This window comes from Podarcis muralis, chromosome 1 (genome assembly GCF_964188315.1).
Source record: "Podarcis muralis chromosome 1, rPodMur119.hap1.1, whole genome shotgun sequence".
Taxonomy (NCBI): domain Eukaryota; kingdom Metazoa; phylum Chordata; class Lepidosauria; order Squamata; family Lacertidae; genus Podarcis; species Podarcis muralis.
Window position 1 is genome coordinate 125,617,863 of NC_135655.1, and position 14,204 is coordinate 125,632,066.

The 14,204-nt window shown below is 42.2% G+C and overlaps 1 protein-coding gene and 1 pseudogene across 3 annotated transcripts; both read right to left on the reverse strand.

The window, feature by feature from the left end:
• Positions 1-2,497: 2,497 nt before the first annotated feature.
• Positions 2,498-9,600, reverse strand: LOC114608004 (uncharacterized). Of its 3 annotated transcripts, none has more exons than XM_028751764.2 (2): positions 9,360-9,600; positions 2,498-6,456 (listed from the first exon to the last, which is right to left on the reverse strand). In XM_028751764.2, the coding sequence occupies exon 2, from the start codon at positions 6,403-6,405 to the stop codon at positions 4,342-4,344; it is 2,064 nt and encodes a 687-aa protein (XP_028607597.2). In that variant the 5' UTR covers positions 6,406-6,456; positions 9,360-9,600; the 3' UTR covers positions 2,498-4,341. The 3 variants fall into 3 exon arrangements, with proteins under 3 accessions (XP_028607597.2, XP_028607588.2, XP_028607607.2); XM_028751755.2 differs by lacking the exon at positions 9,360-9,600 and adding an exon at positions 9,215-9,335; XM_028751774.2 differs by lacking the exon at positions 9,360-9,600 and adding an exon at positions 7,627-7,757.
• A 2,284-nt stretch (positions 9,601-11,884) lies between these two features.
• Positions 11,885-12,315, reverse strand: LOC114584670 (signal recognition particle 19 kDa protein pseudogene; annotated as a pseudogene).
• Between the last annotated feature and the right edge of the window lie 1,889 nt (positions 12,316-14,204).

Consider the following 14,204-nt stretch of genomic DNA (forward strand, 5'->3'; position numbering starts at 1 on the left):
GCCCCCTAACCTGTGGATTTGCGCCCCCTAACCCGTGGATTTGCCCTAACCCCAGATGTTGCGCCCGGTGCGGCCGGCCCCCCCTGCACCCCCCACGCTACGCCACTGGCTGGCCTACAACTACAACTGTCAGTAAGTAAAGCTGCTCCTGCTGAAAATGTGGAAAATGCAAAAACAAACAAACAAATAAAATTATTTATTAAATTTGTACACTGTACTGCCCTTCATCTGAAGATCGCTGGGTGATTTGCACATACAGTAAACCCGCAATGTAAGTGAAAGTTATGTTCTAGGGATCACATCTAAAGCCAAAAGCACATATATGGTTCAAAGTCTCCCCCCCCCCCCGTATGCCTGTTCCTTTTCTGCCCCGTATTTATTTTTTCAAAAGTTTGCCAAGCACGTAAAGCTCAGTGTGCAGAAGCTAAATGCACATACGTTGCGGGCTTATCAAATGTTCTGCACATGACAAGAGGAATGGCAGTGCAAGAATGGGGAATAGAAGAAACAGCTTCTTACACTTACAATTTCCTCTTAACTCCTATCTTTCTCTAAAACTGGTAACTTAAAAGCCCAGGCTCACAAAAAGGTCTTACTTAACAATATGTTAGTGAAATAAGAATAAAAAATGGGGTCCCTTCAAGGAGTTCAGCTTCTTAAGGAAGACTGGACCTTCGGAGAGAGCGTACCTTTTAAGGCTCAAACCGGTTGAGAAATGAACAGAGACCAGACCAGGATATACAAAAGCAAAGTGGCTATAAGCCTGATCTTTATTAAAGCTGTTCTTTATTAAAATGGAGTGCTCCCCCCACACGCAAGAGAGAGGAGGACCCAGGACAAAGGTGTGCAAGCCCTTATATAGACTTTGAAATTGCCCACCCTGTAACTCAAGACCACCCCCCAGATACATCATACCTACATCACAGAAGAGGCGGTCTACAACAGAAAACCTGTCTGCCAGGTTACCCGAGAATGATAACTGATTACATTATTTTGGCAGTCTGGAGATTCCTTTGTAATGGTAAATACTCAGTTCCTGAGTCCAGGTCACAGGCTCGCCCTATTCATATCTTAAATGTGCCCTTAAGACAGGATTTGTGAGAGAGACAATGGGGAGATTTCCCATTTCCTTTGACCTTGCAGAGAAATATTTGAGGTTCTTCTGGGGAGAGAGAAAATGGTTTCAGGACTTTTCTGTGGGTTTCAGACATGTGGTTTACATATTTGCATGTGTTTGTTTGGTACATTTGTGAACATCTATTATATATATAAAACCTTAAAAGTCTTGTAACAAGACCTATTACATCATTTAAGTCTAATTTAGTCCTAGGCCTGATTGGTTCTTTCAAGTGGTTACATATCTTTAATATTAGAATATTTATTCAAATAGTCTTTAAATTTCTTCCAATCTTCTTGGTAGTCCTCTTCTTTCTGGACTTAAATGTATAAATAAGTAAATGTACAATAAGAAAGGTAAAGAAATTGGAATATGACTGTAATATTGTTTTATGAAATAATGATATTGGAAACTGCTACATTCAAATTAAGAGGAAATTCAGATGGAGGAGATTAGAGGAAGTCAACTAAAACGTTTATGAAAATGGATTTTAATTAATTAATTGAGTTTCTTTTTTCTCTCTTTAGGTATGTTAAGTTTGTTGTTCTTTTTTCTTCTTTTTCACTTCTTTATTGTGTTGTTGTTGTTGTGTTGTTGCATATTCTCTTATTTGTTATGTCTATTGAAAATTAATAAATATTATTGTGAAAAAGACCTATTATATCAAAGGCAGTAGGAATAATTACTCAACCCTGCCTGTTTCATGCGCAGAGGGTTCTAAATGAATTATCTGCTATAAGATCACACTCTTCATCCCCCAAGCAAAGTATGATTCAGTCACATTTCTTGCCTCAACATACTTTGCTGAAGGGAAACAAAATCAGGATGGGGCTATACTATAGAACTAATAGAATAATTAACAGCACACTGTAAATAATGAAACTCACTGAGATGGGTGTAAGCCAACTTAAAAGACTGTTTCAATAGCCTTAGGCAGAATTAAGCCATTATGGTGAAAACTTCAGCCTGCTTTATCTGCTTTTCTAAGTTTCAAGGAGAAATCCTGACTCCAGATGACCTTCAGGTAATTCAGGACTGGCAAATCTCCCACCCTAAGCAAAGAAAAGAGCGTTTACCATTTTTAAAAGAAGAGTTCTGCAACATCCGTTTCAAAAAGTTTCCGCCAGGCAGAGGCTAATCTTCCAGATATCTGTTCTATGTTTAGAAATGAGAGTGGCTAATTTAGGCACTGCATTAATTAGATTCTTATTTCACAAGCTGGAGCACTTATGAAAGTGTGGGATGCAGTCCTGTATGATTCCCCCCCCCCCTTGGGGAATATATTATCATTAACAGGCATTAGAACCAAATTCTGCAAATTTCTGGAATTAGTTTATTTAGCTGTCCCCCCTTCCCTGGCAAACATCTGAAGAGACTACATTCAAAACAATGTAAACGTTTATTATAAAAATAATTATTTATATAAACAACAAACATTTGTTCAAATATCTAGAATACAGTGAAGATCCTTTTGGGTGGTAAGTCAGCTAACTCATACCCATAATGTACCTACTGAAATAAAGTCTTATTGATTTAAATGGGCCTGCTCTGAATTTTAAAAGCATTGAATGTCGCTTTTTATTTTTAGACTGCTTTCACAACTGTATATTGCTATATAAATATTTTTTTAGATGAGTCAATTAAAAATGTCAGTTCCTAAAACTGTAATGTTAATGGACACAGAAGTCTTTCCCCACTCTATGTATTAATCATTATCCTTTTAGTGTAAAGTAGAGCTGCAGTTTTCATGAGGAATTTTTAAAAAAATGTCAGCAAAGAAGGTTTATATCTGTTATCGTCTGTCTTAATACACCACATTCCCAAAGAATGAATGAAATACATGCTAATAATAATGCAAATATAACCAAAAGCTATATATCTTTTTCAAAAGCCTCTTGCAAATTTGAATTCTAAACCTAATAATTTATCTTGTCATACAGATACATTTTGTTTTGCCATTTATATCCAGATTTTAGAAAAGTTCATTCAAAAGCTCTCCAGAAAACTTAGGTCTCGGTAAGTAAGCTTTAGTTTGCATTCAAAGCTAGCAGTCTAACAATTATGTTCAACATAAGAAGCTTGTAATCAGTATGTTTATGTATTTTTAAAACAGTCAAGCTACAAGTTGACTCCATTTTCTTCTCCAGCCCTCTAATCATGTATGCATTCACTGCTCAGTTCCTGCCATTTGTCAAATATTCATGCAATAGCCAGCTCATTTTGGTATGGGTTTTAATTTGTGTGTTACCAGAAGATACTGTTGTCTAGAAATAGACACCTGAAGATTTGATGTTTGCACTAAACTGAAGTTGATGCCCGCTTCCAATCCTGCTCATTCCCAATATTTACTGTAGGTTACTGTATTCTGAAAGAACAGTATTATTCCAAAAGCAAATTTAAAACTCTACTAAACTCACACTGAGCTACCATTAAATCCTTGCTCGATACAACTTTGGAGTCACTTATCAATATTTTTATTAAAATATCCTACTGACTTCAGAGGAGTAAATTAAGCAAACTAAGTTTAATATACTAATTTCAGGGTTTGTTTCTCATCAGTGAATTGGTTTTCCTATTTTAGTTCTCAACAGTAGATGATGCAAACATGTTGGCTAGGATGTAAAGAAATGTAAACCTAGTTCTGTGTTCTCAGACACCCAACAAACTGCTTTTGAAACTGAAAGGTGTTTCAAAAGCGGTGTATGTGATATAGTGTGACAGTCAGCTGATTAAAGGGAACGGAAGAGTAGATTTCACTGAGCTGACTCAAGCCTTCTACATGAATCTCGGCAGCTCTATAAATTCCAGTCCCTGCTTCAGCATTTTTACATGCAAGACTGCACAATAAATATTGTCGCCAGGTAGTATAGTCTGATTTTAAGCTATTTTTAAGAATGCAGAACCATTTTTAAATGACAGAAGAGAGTAACATGAAATAACAGATTTTAAGAACTTGAGATCTCTCGCAGTTTCACTAGTTGCGAGCACCTGGAAGCCTGCAGCAGAGGCAAAAATACAAGGCATATTCAAAACTACATATTTAATCAATAGTATCTTACTTCTGCAGTAAAAGGCAGCATGTTTCAGATAAAACACAGAATTGAAAAACCAGTGGAAATGACACTAAAAACAGTGAATTCACTAGTAAGAAAATGTCAGAAAGGCAAATAGTCACTCAATGCTCTTATAAGAATGCAATTTTAAAAATCTTGGCTTTTTCTTCTTCAAAAAATATCATCGTAGCCTTCTATAGCATCCTTGCTATTAGCAACAGCATAAAATTCACTACTGAACAAAGAAACCATCTCTTTGGATGGCTGAAACTGGTTGCAGCAAATCTTATTTCTGTGCATGTAAGCTCTGATCCTTAGAATATTTTCTAGCAGGCTGTCCTGCGGCCTGTTCTTCAGCTTGTGCTTTATCAGATTCATTTGTGAAACTGTACACTCCACGGCTGCACTGCTGAAGGGCAGGGTGAGAAGTGCAAGGGCAAATAATCCTAGCTCGACAAAATCTTTATCTCCCACCTCATCTGTATGTTTTACAACCTCTACCCAGAATTGTTCTATCTGGCTATCTTCTGTGTTTGTCCAACAAACTGTATCCAGATTCCTCCACTGTTGCTCCAATTGCAAGCGATCCCCTCTGTATAATGACAAAAACGACAAAGCTGAAAATGCAGGTCTTAGGGGACTCAGAACAACTGAAGGGTTTAGAGCGGTGAGCGATTCAAGATGATCCACATTTGGGGGCAGGCGAAGCTTTATTTGGTTTGCAAGCTCAAAAACACAATCCCGACACGTCGTTTGAATGGCGCCTCTAATTTGGCAAGAGATTTTGGCTTCTGCTAATTCCGAGAGGAACACTTGCCCAAGATTAGCTTCGGAGAGGGCCAGGTAGTTTTGCTTGCTTCTAATGTCATAGTTCATTATGGATGACCATGTTGGAAAGGCAGAAGGCTTCACGACGCTCTGTAACAGAGTCTTGTAGAACATCACTAACTCAGTAATCAGTTTAACTGGATTAGCAGTTTCCAAAAGAAATAACTTACTGAGCCTGTTTGCTTCCTGGACAAGAGGCTGCAGAAAAACCAGGTAAAGTCTGTTAAGAGGTTCAGAGTACATTTGATAGAGCAGCTCAGCACTGTAGTCCTTTTCAGTGTCTTTTACAGACTGAAAATGCAACTTCAGAGTATCATACAGGCTAAGTATTCTATTAATGCAAGGGCTAATAGACAGCCATCGCGTGTCGGCAACTTGCAGCACCTTCAGGGCAACCTCTCCAACGTTGATTGCAGCGTACAGTTCAGCGTACCGTTTCTGGTGAAACGTGCTTTGAGAAAACCACAAGTAGGTCTGCGCAACCATATATTCTAGGTTCAGGGGAAGCACATCGATCGCTCTCGATAAGCACAGATAAATGGAGTGGCATGTGCACTTAATAAAAACACCGCAAGGATTGAGTTCACAAAACTTTTTGAGCAGCGAATTTTTGTGACCACATAGACTTGCGCTGAGCCCATCGGCACCGATTCCAACACACTTCTTTATGTTGAGCTTATTTTCGTTTAGGAATGATAAGAGAGCCTCTGTGATTTGATCAGTGTCCTTGAAAGTAATTAACCCTACAAAGGAGGATACAATGCATTTCAGCTTGTTGCTGAAGTATCGCACCATCAAGCAAAGCTGCTTCTGCGAAGATGCGTCAGAACTTTCGTCAATGATCAAGGAGTAGTGTCCGTTGCCAATATCCCGAAGCAGCTCTTTGTGGACTGTAGGACCTATGATATCTCTTATAATTGTAGAGCACTTTGTCCTATGAAGGCTTATGTCTTTCTCGGCCATTCCACCAATAATACAACCCAGGTGATCAACAGTAAAAATGCTCATATGGCAAGCTATGTGTGTGGCTAATTTCAGAGCACACACATTCATGGAATCATTCGTTTCCATATGCTTGAATTCATCGAATGTGTCTGGTTTGGCTCCAAATGACATTTCTTTTTCAAGTTGCAATGAATGCCGCTTCTCAAACTCATAGGAGTGTTTATCCACATTCATTGAAGGCTGTGAGAGCAACGCAACGTGCTTCTTATGCTTCTTAGTTTTACTGTGCGACACAAGATCGCTGTGGTGAGCTCTGATTTCACACATGCAGTATCCGCATGCTGCTTTTGACTCATCTCCTGGTACCCTCCGAACCCAGTCTTTTAATCCAGCTTCTCTTTCCCAGTCTCTGCAATACCTTTTACCGTACTTTTCCCACTTTCCAATCTGTTTGCAAGCCATCACGGTAACGTGCTCACCGGCACTCTTTGTAAACAAAGCACTGTTTTCTCTCTGAAAACAAACCAGAAAACATTTTTTTTAAATGAAGTTTTAAAGCAAGTTTATTTTTTTAAAAATTGCCCTTGTGAAAAAAACACACCACACAGGAAAGATTGGCTTGTGCTATAACATTCCCACTAACAAAGGCGGTAGATTTGTTTTCCTAAAGCAGTCAAGTAATGACTGCCAAGTTCTGAATTCTGAAGGAGCGTCTCCACCTCCATCATTCTGCCCGGACACTGAGGTCCAGCGCCGAGGGCCTTCTGGCGGTTCCCTCGCTGCGAGAAGCCAAAGTTACAGGGAACCAGGCAGAGGGCCTTCTCGGTAGTGGCACCCGCCCTGTGGAACGCCCCCCCCCCACCAGATGTCAAAGAGAAAAATAACTACCAAACTTTTAGAAGACATCTAAAGGCAGCCCTGTTTAGGGAAGCTTTTAATGTTTAATAGGTTATTGTATTTTAGTGTTATGTTGGAAGCTGCCCAGAGTGGCTGGGAAAACCCAGCCAGATGGGAAGGGAATAAATTATTATTATTATTATTATTATTATTATTATTATTATTATTATTATTATTATGTGCCATCCCCACTCTCTGACAAGTGGTACCAAGATCCCAGGGGTATTCCAGGCGCTCACCCAGGGTCTGTGCTTATTTGGAGAATTGAAGATGAGGTGGAGACAGTTGTAGCTTTAAGAAATATGATTTATTCACATATTTACACCTGAGTTTGACTGGAGGGAGTCTAGCTCTTACACTACGCTAATCTCAAGCAGGACTTGTTGCCCACAGCAGTGCAGCACTGGATTCCCAGCCAGCCTTCAGCCAGCCTGCCCAAGATGGAGCTCAGTCTCCCCCACTTCTCCTTCCCAGCACACCTTGCTAAAAACACTCTTTTCCTGTCACCTCTCTCACCACCCCATCACCTTGGCAACCTCTGTCTGCTGAGGCCCAAGATTCCTCTTAGCTGGGCCATCAACACCTTTGGTCAGGTGCCTCTATCCCAGGTGAGGCCCTGGCTTGGAAAGGAAGTTTAGCCTGTATTCTCCCACTGGTCTGAATTCTTCCCTTCAATAATCTCCAGATATTAACTAGATCCTGACATTCATTAATTTATTGGGTTTAGGGGGGTCTTCCTCTCCCCCCCCCAAATCTGTAACAATATTTATCCATGTAGTATCTCACCTGCAAAGTTCGTGAAAGCTAATCACCATCGATTAAACATAGGAAGGAAACAATGTGTTGCTGCGAACGAGCTGATCAAACTTTGTTCTAGCAGCAGGCAGCTGGGCAAGACCTGAAGAGTATTCAAATCCCACTTAGCAATGGACCACCAAATCATTGGTCTTATTCCTCCATATAAGGGGAATATAAATGACTTCCGACAAAAACATGCAGCCAGAGCAGGGGTGCCAACTTGAATAAAATATTGGGGAAGGGGGGCAGGTAAGCCCCATCCCACATAACTGATCACGACATGGCACCCCCCATTTGAATGGCAATGCTTATCAGCTTGGGGGGGGGGCTGGCCCCCTAAATTATTTTATGGGGGGGCGAAGAGACCTCAGCCCCTAGGTGTTTGGCTCCTGTAAGCCAGAGATTGAACCAGAGACCCTCTGCATCTAAGCTAGATGTTATATCATAGAGCCACAAGCCCTTCCCTGAAGTAAAAGAGTGAGATTCATAGCATTAACCTGCTATGAATGGAGCAACTAGCAGTTGATGCTACAGTTTTAGAAACGAAACAAGGTATAGCATTATTCATGTAGAGACCTACTGCACAAACAGAAAGAAGAATCTAGAGCAGGCATCCCCAAACTCAGCCCTCCAGCTGTTTTGGGACTACAATTCCCATCAGCCCTGACCACTGGTCCTGTTAGCTAGGGATGATGGGAGTTGTAGTCCCAAAACAGCTGGGGGGGCCAAGTTTGGGGATACCTGATCTAGAGCCTCATTCCCAATGTGCATTCGTGGTGGTGCTTCACAAGATACATAAATAAGTACAAATATGATTAAATGGGACCTACAACAAAATGTTGCAGTGGAACCTCCCTACCAGAGGTAGGACAATTTCAAGCAATGATTCCCTCCCTGCCAGCGGTTCCACTCCTCCTGACCTGTGCCAGTCTTGTTTTTCTTTTATGGCTGCCAGTCTACATACCATGTGTTCATTCAGCTACTTTAATGACATTTTTTTTTTGCTTTAAATTAGCTTAAAAAAACTTTTCCAAACCTCAGGATTCCCTTAAGCGTTGCTGTTACAAAAAAAGAAAAAGAGGTTGATTGCTGTGTTCAGTGACAATTGGTTTTACCTGAAAAACTCGAGCTCTGGCCAGGCTTGTAGTAGTAGCTTAGAGGCAGTCTTTTCTAGTACTGTATTGCTTCTCTCATAGTATTTGTTTTTTAAAGAAACAACCCATAAGCACCTGGCATTTCCCTAATCAAGTGAATCTCTCCCTTGGATACCTTTTCATGGCACTACGGAAACAATCCAGACGGGGAGAAAGAGAGAAAAAATGGAGCCTTTTTCTCTCTAAAGCCTTTATATAAAAATATATATATCTAGAAATCACCCCACTCTACCAGAGCGCTTGATATCCGTCCTGGCCACAAAGGAAGGCAAGCACAGAACCCAAGCGAGCTTACAAATTGGGGATCCAAACACATCTCTTTGTAAGCACCTAGGCGACAGTCACCTTTCCACCCTCAGGGGATGATGATGCCACGAGGCAAAAGTTATCAGGTTACGCGCATGCATGCATACATTACGAACCCATTCTGCAGCTGCCCGTTTGCAACCCGTGCCAAATCCTCGGAATCGGTTGGTGTTTCTGCAAAGCCCCTTTCGTTCTCTGTCCCCCACCCCTACCCACGGAGCCTCTACGCTCCCCACTTTTAGGACCCCCCGACTCCCTTACATCTGAAGCCGGCAGGAGAGATCAGAAGCCCTTTTGCAATGCGATTCCTTCCCAGTCGGTTGCAAGCACAGGCGCTTAGCCTCGAGTAGCGTGGAGAGGAACCCACTCCATCCCGGAGACAGCAGCTTTCTGCCTCCACCCGTCCATTTCCTCTGCTAGCAACAATCCCGCTTTGGCTAAGGCCCAGCCAATGGAGCCGCTCTCCCGCCTAGCCCAGCCCAGGCTCATCCCTCCGCCAACCGATTTGCAGCTGCTGCTGCGCGCAAAGGAGAGGGAGGCGCAACGAGAAGCTCTATGCGCGCTTTTTGGAGAGCGCATGGCAGGCAGTTGTGGAAGCGACTGGTAGGTTTCTCCTCGCGGCTGTAGCTGTGAATCCGGTGGAGACTGACCTGCTGTAGTCCACTGGGCGCATCACCTGCTGGCAAATAGAAGGGGAAGAAATGGAGGCAGTGAGAGATTTTACTTTCTTGGGCTCCATGATCACTGCAGATGGTGACAGCAGTCACGGAATTAAAAGACGCCTGCTTCTTGGGAGGAAAGCAATGACAAACCTAGACAGCATCTTAAAAGCAGAGACATCACCTTGCCAACAAAGGTCCGTATAGTTAAAGCTATGGTTTTCCCAGTAGTGATGGGCCATATAGAAAGCTGATCACCGAAGAATTGATGCTTTTGAATTATGGTGCTGGAGGAGACTCTTGAGAGTCCCATGGACTGCCAGAAGATCCAACCTATCCACTCTTAAGGAAATCAGCCCTGAGTGCTCACTGGAAGGACAGATCCTGAAGCTGAGACTCCAATACTTTGGCCACCTCCTGAGAAGAGAAGACTCCCTGGAAAAGACCCTGATGTTGGGAAAGATGGAGGGCACAAGGAGAAGGGGACAGCAGAGGACGAGATGGTTGGACAGTGTTCTCAAAGCTACCAGCAAGAGTTTGACTAAACTGCGGGAGGCAGTGGAAGACAGGAGTGCCTGGCGTGCTCTGGTCCATGGAGTCACGAAGAGTCCGACACGACTAAACAACAAAGTCCATGTGGGTGGGTGCAGGGAAGAAGAAACGAGCTGGTTAGAGCAGGGCGATGGCAACACCAAGGTTGCTGGTTTGATCCCCGTTGGGAACAGCTGCATATTCCTGCATTGCACAGCAAACACTCTGGCACCGCGCAGCCAGACCTCCTCAGCACTCTGCTCAGCCTCAGGAACCCATCAGCACAGCAAAGAAAACCTTCTTCTTCTTTTGCATATAAATTTTTATTGTTTTCTTTACATAATCTTTTTTCAACAACATCCATCCATCAAAATATACAGTGGTACCTCAGGTTACATACGCTTCAGGTTACATACGTTTCAGGTTACAGACTCTGCTAACCCAGAAATAGTACCTCAGGTTAAGAACTTTGCTTCAGGATGAGAACAGAAATCGTGCCGTGGCGGCAGCGGGAGGCCCCATTAGTTAAAGTGGTGCATCAGGTTAAGAACAGTTTCAGGTTAAGAACAGACCTCAGGAACGAATTAAGTACTTAACCCGAGGTGCCACTGTATACTGGTCCTGGATCCTTCCTGTCAATTTGGCTAATTCCACATAGTCTGTCATCTTCGCCTGTCACTCTGCAGTGGTAGCAGCAAAGAAAACATTCTGGGCCATAACCTGTCATGGAATTCCACTCAGTATTGATCTAGAGCAGATTCCAGTGTATAAATCAGGACCTCACACTTTTCTTTCCCTCACCTGTGGTACTGTGGATACTGTATTGGCCTTCCTCTTCTTCCTATGCAATTCTTCCTATGAGAAGCATGCTACTCTGGTAGCGGCAGCCCCATTAGATTCGTCAATGAATCTTGCTGGTTAATGCTAAAGAGGATAATTAGAATTGCTTTGTGCAAGGGGAGCGGAACCTGAAGACCTCCATGTCATTGAAATTCTACACAATATTGATCCAGAGTGGATTCCAATGTATAGTTAGCAGAGTAAAACTTAAACACGTTGCAGGATTCCCAAAAAATAGACCAGAGGCAATTATATTTCATTCAGCAGAGCTTTACTGCTACTGAAGGCAAATGGTCACAAATCCAATACATTCAGGATTGGCACTGTCCATAAGAAGTCCAGTTGCAGCAGACTTAACTTAAACTTACAGTAACTTATAACAAGACTAAACCTTAACACTATATACATAACACCACACCAGAAGGAAAGAGAGATAGAAAAGAGTGAAACCCAGGCTCCTTCCGGCCTATTTCTAGAGTCAGCATGACCTTGACAGAAGAGATAAGAGAACCAGTTTAAGTCAACTGTACTCAGCTTCTCTGAAGGAATAACCCAAACATCATGAACCTTCTGCTTGTTTCTTTCACGCAGACAAGCTTCCAGAACCCTCTTGAATTAAGTAGAATAGGAAAGATCTCTACACATCAGATCAATACTTTCTGCACCAAGAAATGCAGTTTTTTCTCCAACCTTTATTTCAGATGCCAACAATCGCCTTCATCTATTTTTAATACATTGCACATATACCAGCCACATTCATTTATTCTTCTTTCCTTTACCTTTCTTTACTTCCCTCTCCTTGCTGTAGGCTTTGGTCACTGCTTCCCATTTTCTGTGTTCTCGTTTTTTAGCTTAGGAATTGTTTCTGCTGCATATAGCATCACTACCTTACGTGTTGGAAACCGAGGTTGACATGGTTTACCATCTTCTGTCTTCAGCTGAATGAGCACTCTTCCTCTTTTCTGTGCATGACGGTTCCACTCCCTGAGCTTCATTTTGTTTTCCTCCAAAAGCACATTAAGTCCAACTGCTGCACATACATCTTTAATTTCTGTAGATGTTGGGTTTTCAACTGCTTTCTCAAGCGGTATTCCTTTTGGTATTGTCTTCTTGTTATTGACATAGGCAGGATATATGCAGATAAACTGAGACTTATCGGTGGGCAAAGAAGGCACAGCCCAATTCATGGTGTCCACGCCAGCACAAGAGGGCCGGCCCTTAAAGCCCAGCTCAACAGTAGCCTGGCTGAGCCACAACTGGGTCTTAACTTTTTTTTATTGCCTTCCAAATGTTTCCTGTGTCAACTACTGTTTCCCCCAAAATTGGAGTTTTGCCCACTTTATGGAAGGGTTGTAGTTCAGATTGTTGTTATCCTCATATTGCAGGTATGTAGCAAGGATCACAACAACCTTGTACCTTTACAGCATATTCCGGATGTGTGCAAGTGCTGATGTATACAGATTTATGACAAATCTGAAGCACCTATTTTTTTCTATAAAATCACAGACTCTATATAATCATCAGTTTGTCTGGTGCTTTACAAAGTTCAAGGGGACAAGTGCCTGCCCTGAGGACCTTACAGTCTAAGAATGGGAAACATCGAAGGGGAGGAAATGGAAGCACAGATAAACAGGGAAGCAATATGTGGTTGTTTCAGTTACACATGCTTAGGCTTGGTTGCAGGCTGAGTAGGACAAAGGAACTTTGTTGTTGTTTAGTCGTTTAGTCATGTCCGACTCTTTGTGACCCCATGGACCTGAGCACGCCAGGCACTCCTGTCTTCCACTGCCTCCCGCAGTTTGGTCAAACTCATGCTGGTAGCTTCGAGAACATTATCCAACCATCTCGTCCTCTGTCGTCCCCTTCTCCTTGGGCCCTCCATCTTTCCCAGCATCAGTGTCTTCTCCAGGGAGTCTTCTCTTCTCATGAGGTGGCCAAAGTACTGGAGCCTCAGCTTCAGGATCTGTCCTTCCAGTGAGCACTCAGGGCTGATTTCCTTCAGAATGGATAGGTTTGATCTTCTTGCAGTCCATGCAATTTAAAACAGTCCATGTACAGGAGTTGAATATTACTTCAGCACCGGAGATGGGAAAGAGTTCTACACTGCATCTCAGGGTAGCAGGTTAACTTGGGGTGTAATACTAGCCCTATGGCAAGCACAGCTCTCACTTCCAACACCAGCCCATACCCCCCCACAGCACCTGTTGCCGGGGGGGGTGGGTCTGCCTAATGGAAGGGCCATTGGGAAATTTGAAATAAGACAGGTGGCATCACACAGGTGTTCTGAGCGGCAATTGTGAGCACATTGGGCAGCCAGGGAGCAGGAGACACTCAGGATCACGGAACTCGAGTAATGATGATGATGAGTTATTGCATTGATATCCCACCTCCCTCCTCCAGAGCTCAAAGTGGCATTCATGGTTCTCCCCCTCATTTAATCTTACAACAACCCTGTAAGGTAGGGTGGGCTGAGAGGCAATGCCTGGCCCAATATTATCCAGTGACCTATACAGCTGAGTGGGGATTTGAACTCTGGTCTCTCAGGTCCTAGTCTGACACCCTAACCATATTATTATATTATATTATATTATATTATATTAATGAGAGTGCTTTTTTTCTTGAAAAAATGTTTAGGGGTACTCTCATTTTTGACTCAAGAAAATCACCATTATATAGTTCAAATCAGGAAAAAATGCATACAGTAAATGGACAAAAGTACAAAGATTCACAAAATGTTTAGGGGTATGTGTACCCCTGCGTCCCCCCAGAAGAAAAACAGATATATATTGTATTGTATTGTATTATTACAATCCCACCCTTCATCTGAGGTTCACAGGGTAGTTTACAATATAAAATTTAAAAATATTTCCAATATAAAAACACAAAAAATGTACTGTACTATAGTAACAAAAAAAAACATTAACTCCCGATCCAGACAGGGATGTGCTGGAGTAGAAGAGACCCTCGCTGCATGGAGTAGAAAAGCAAAATAGACAGATGTTTCAAGTGAACTTACGGTCCTTCTCTAACTGCCCATGTTTATTACTTATTATTATATAATAAAGTTCAGATGAAG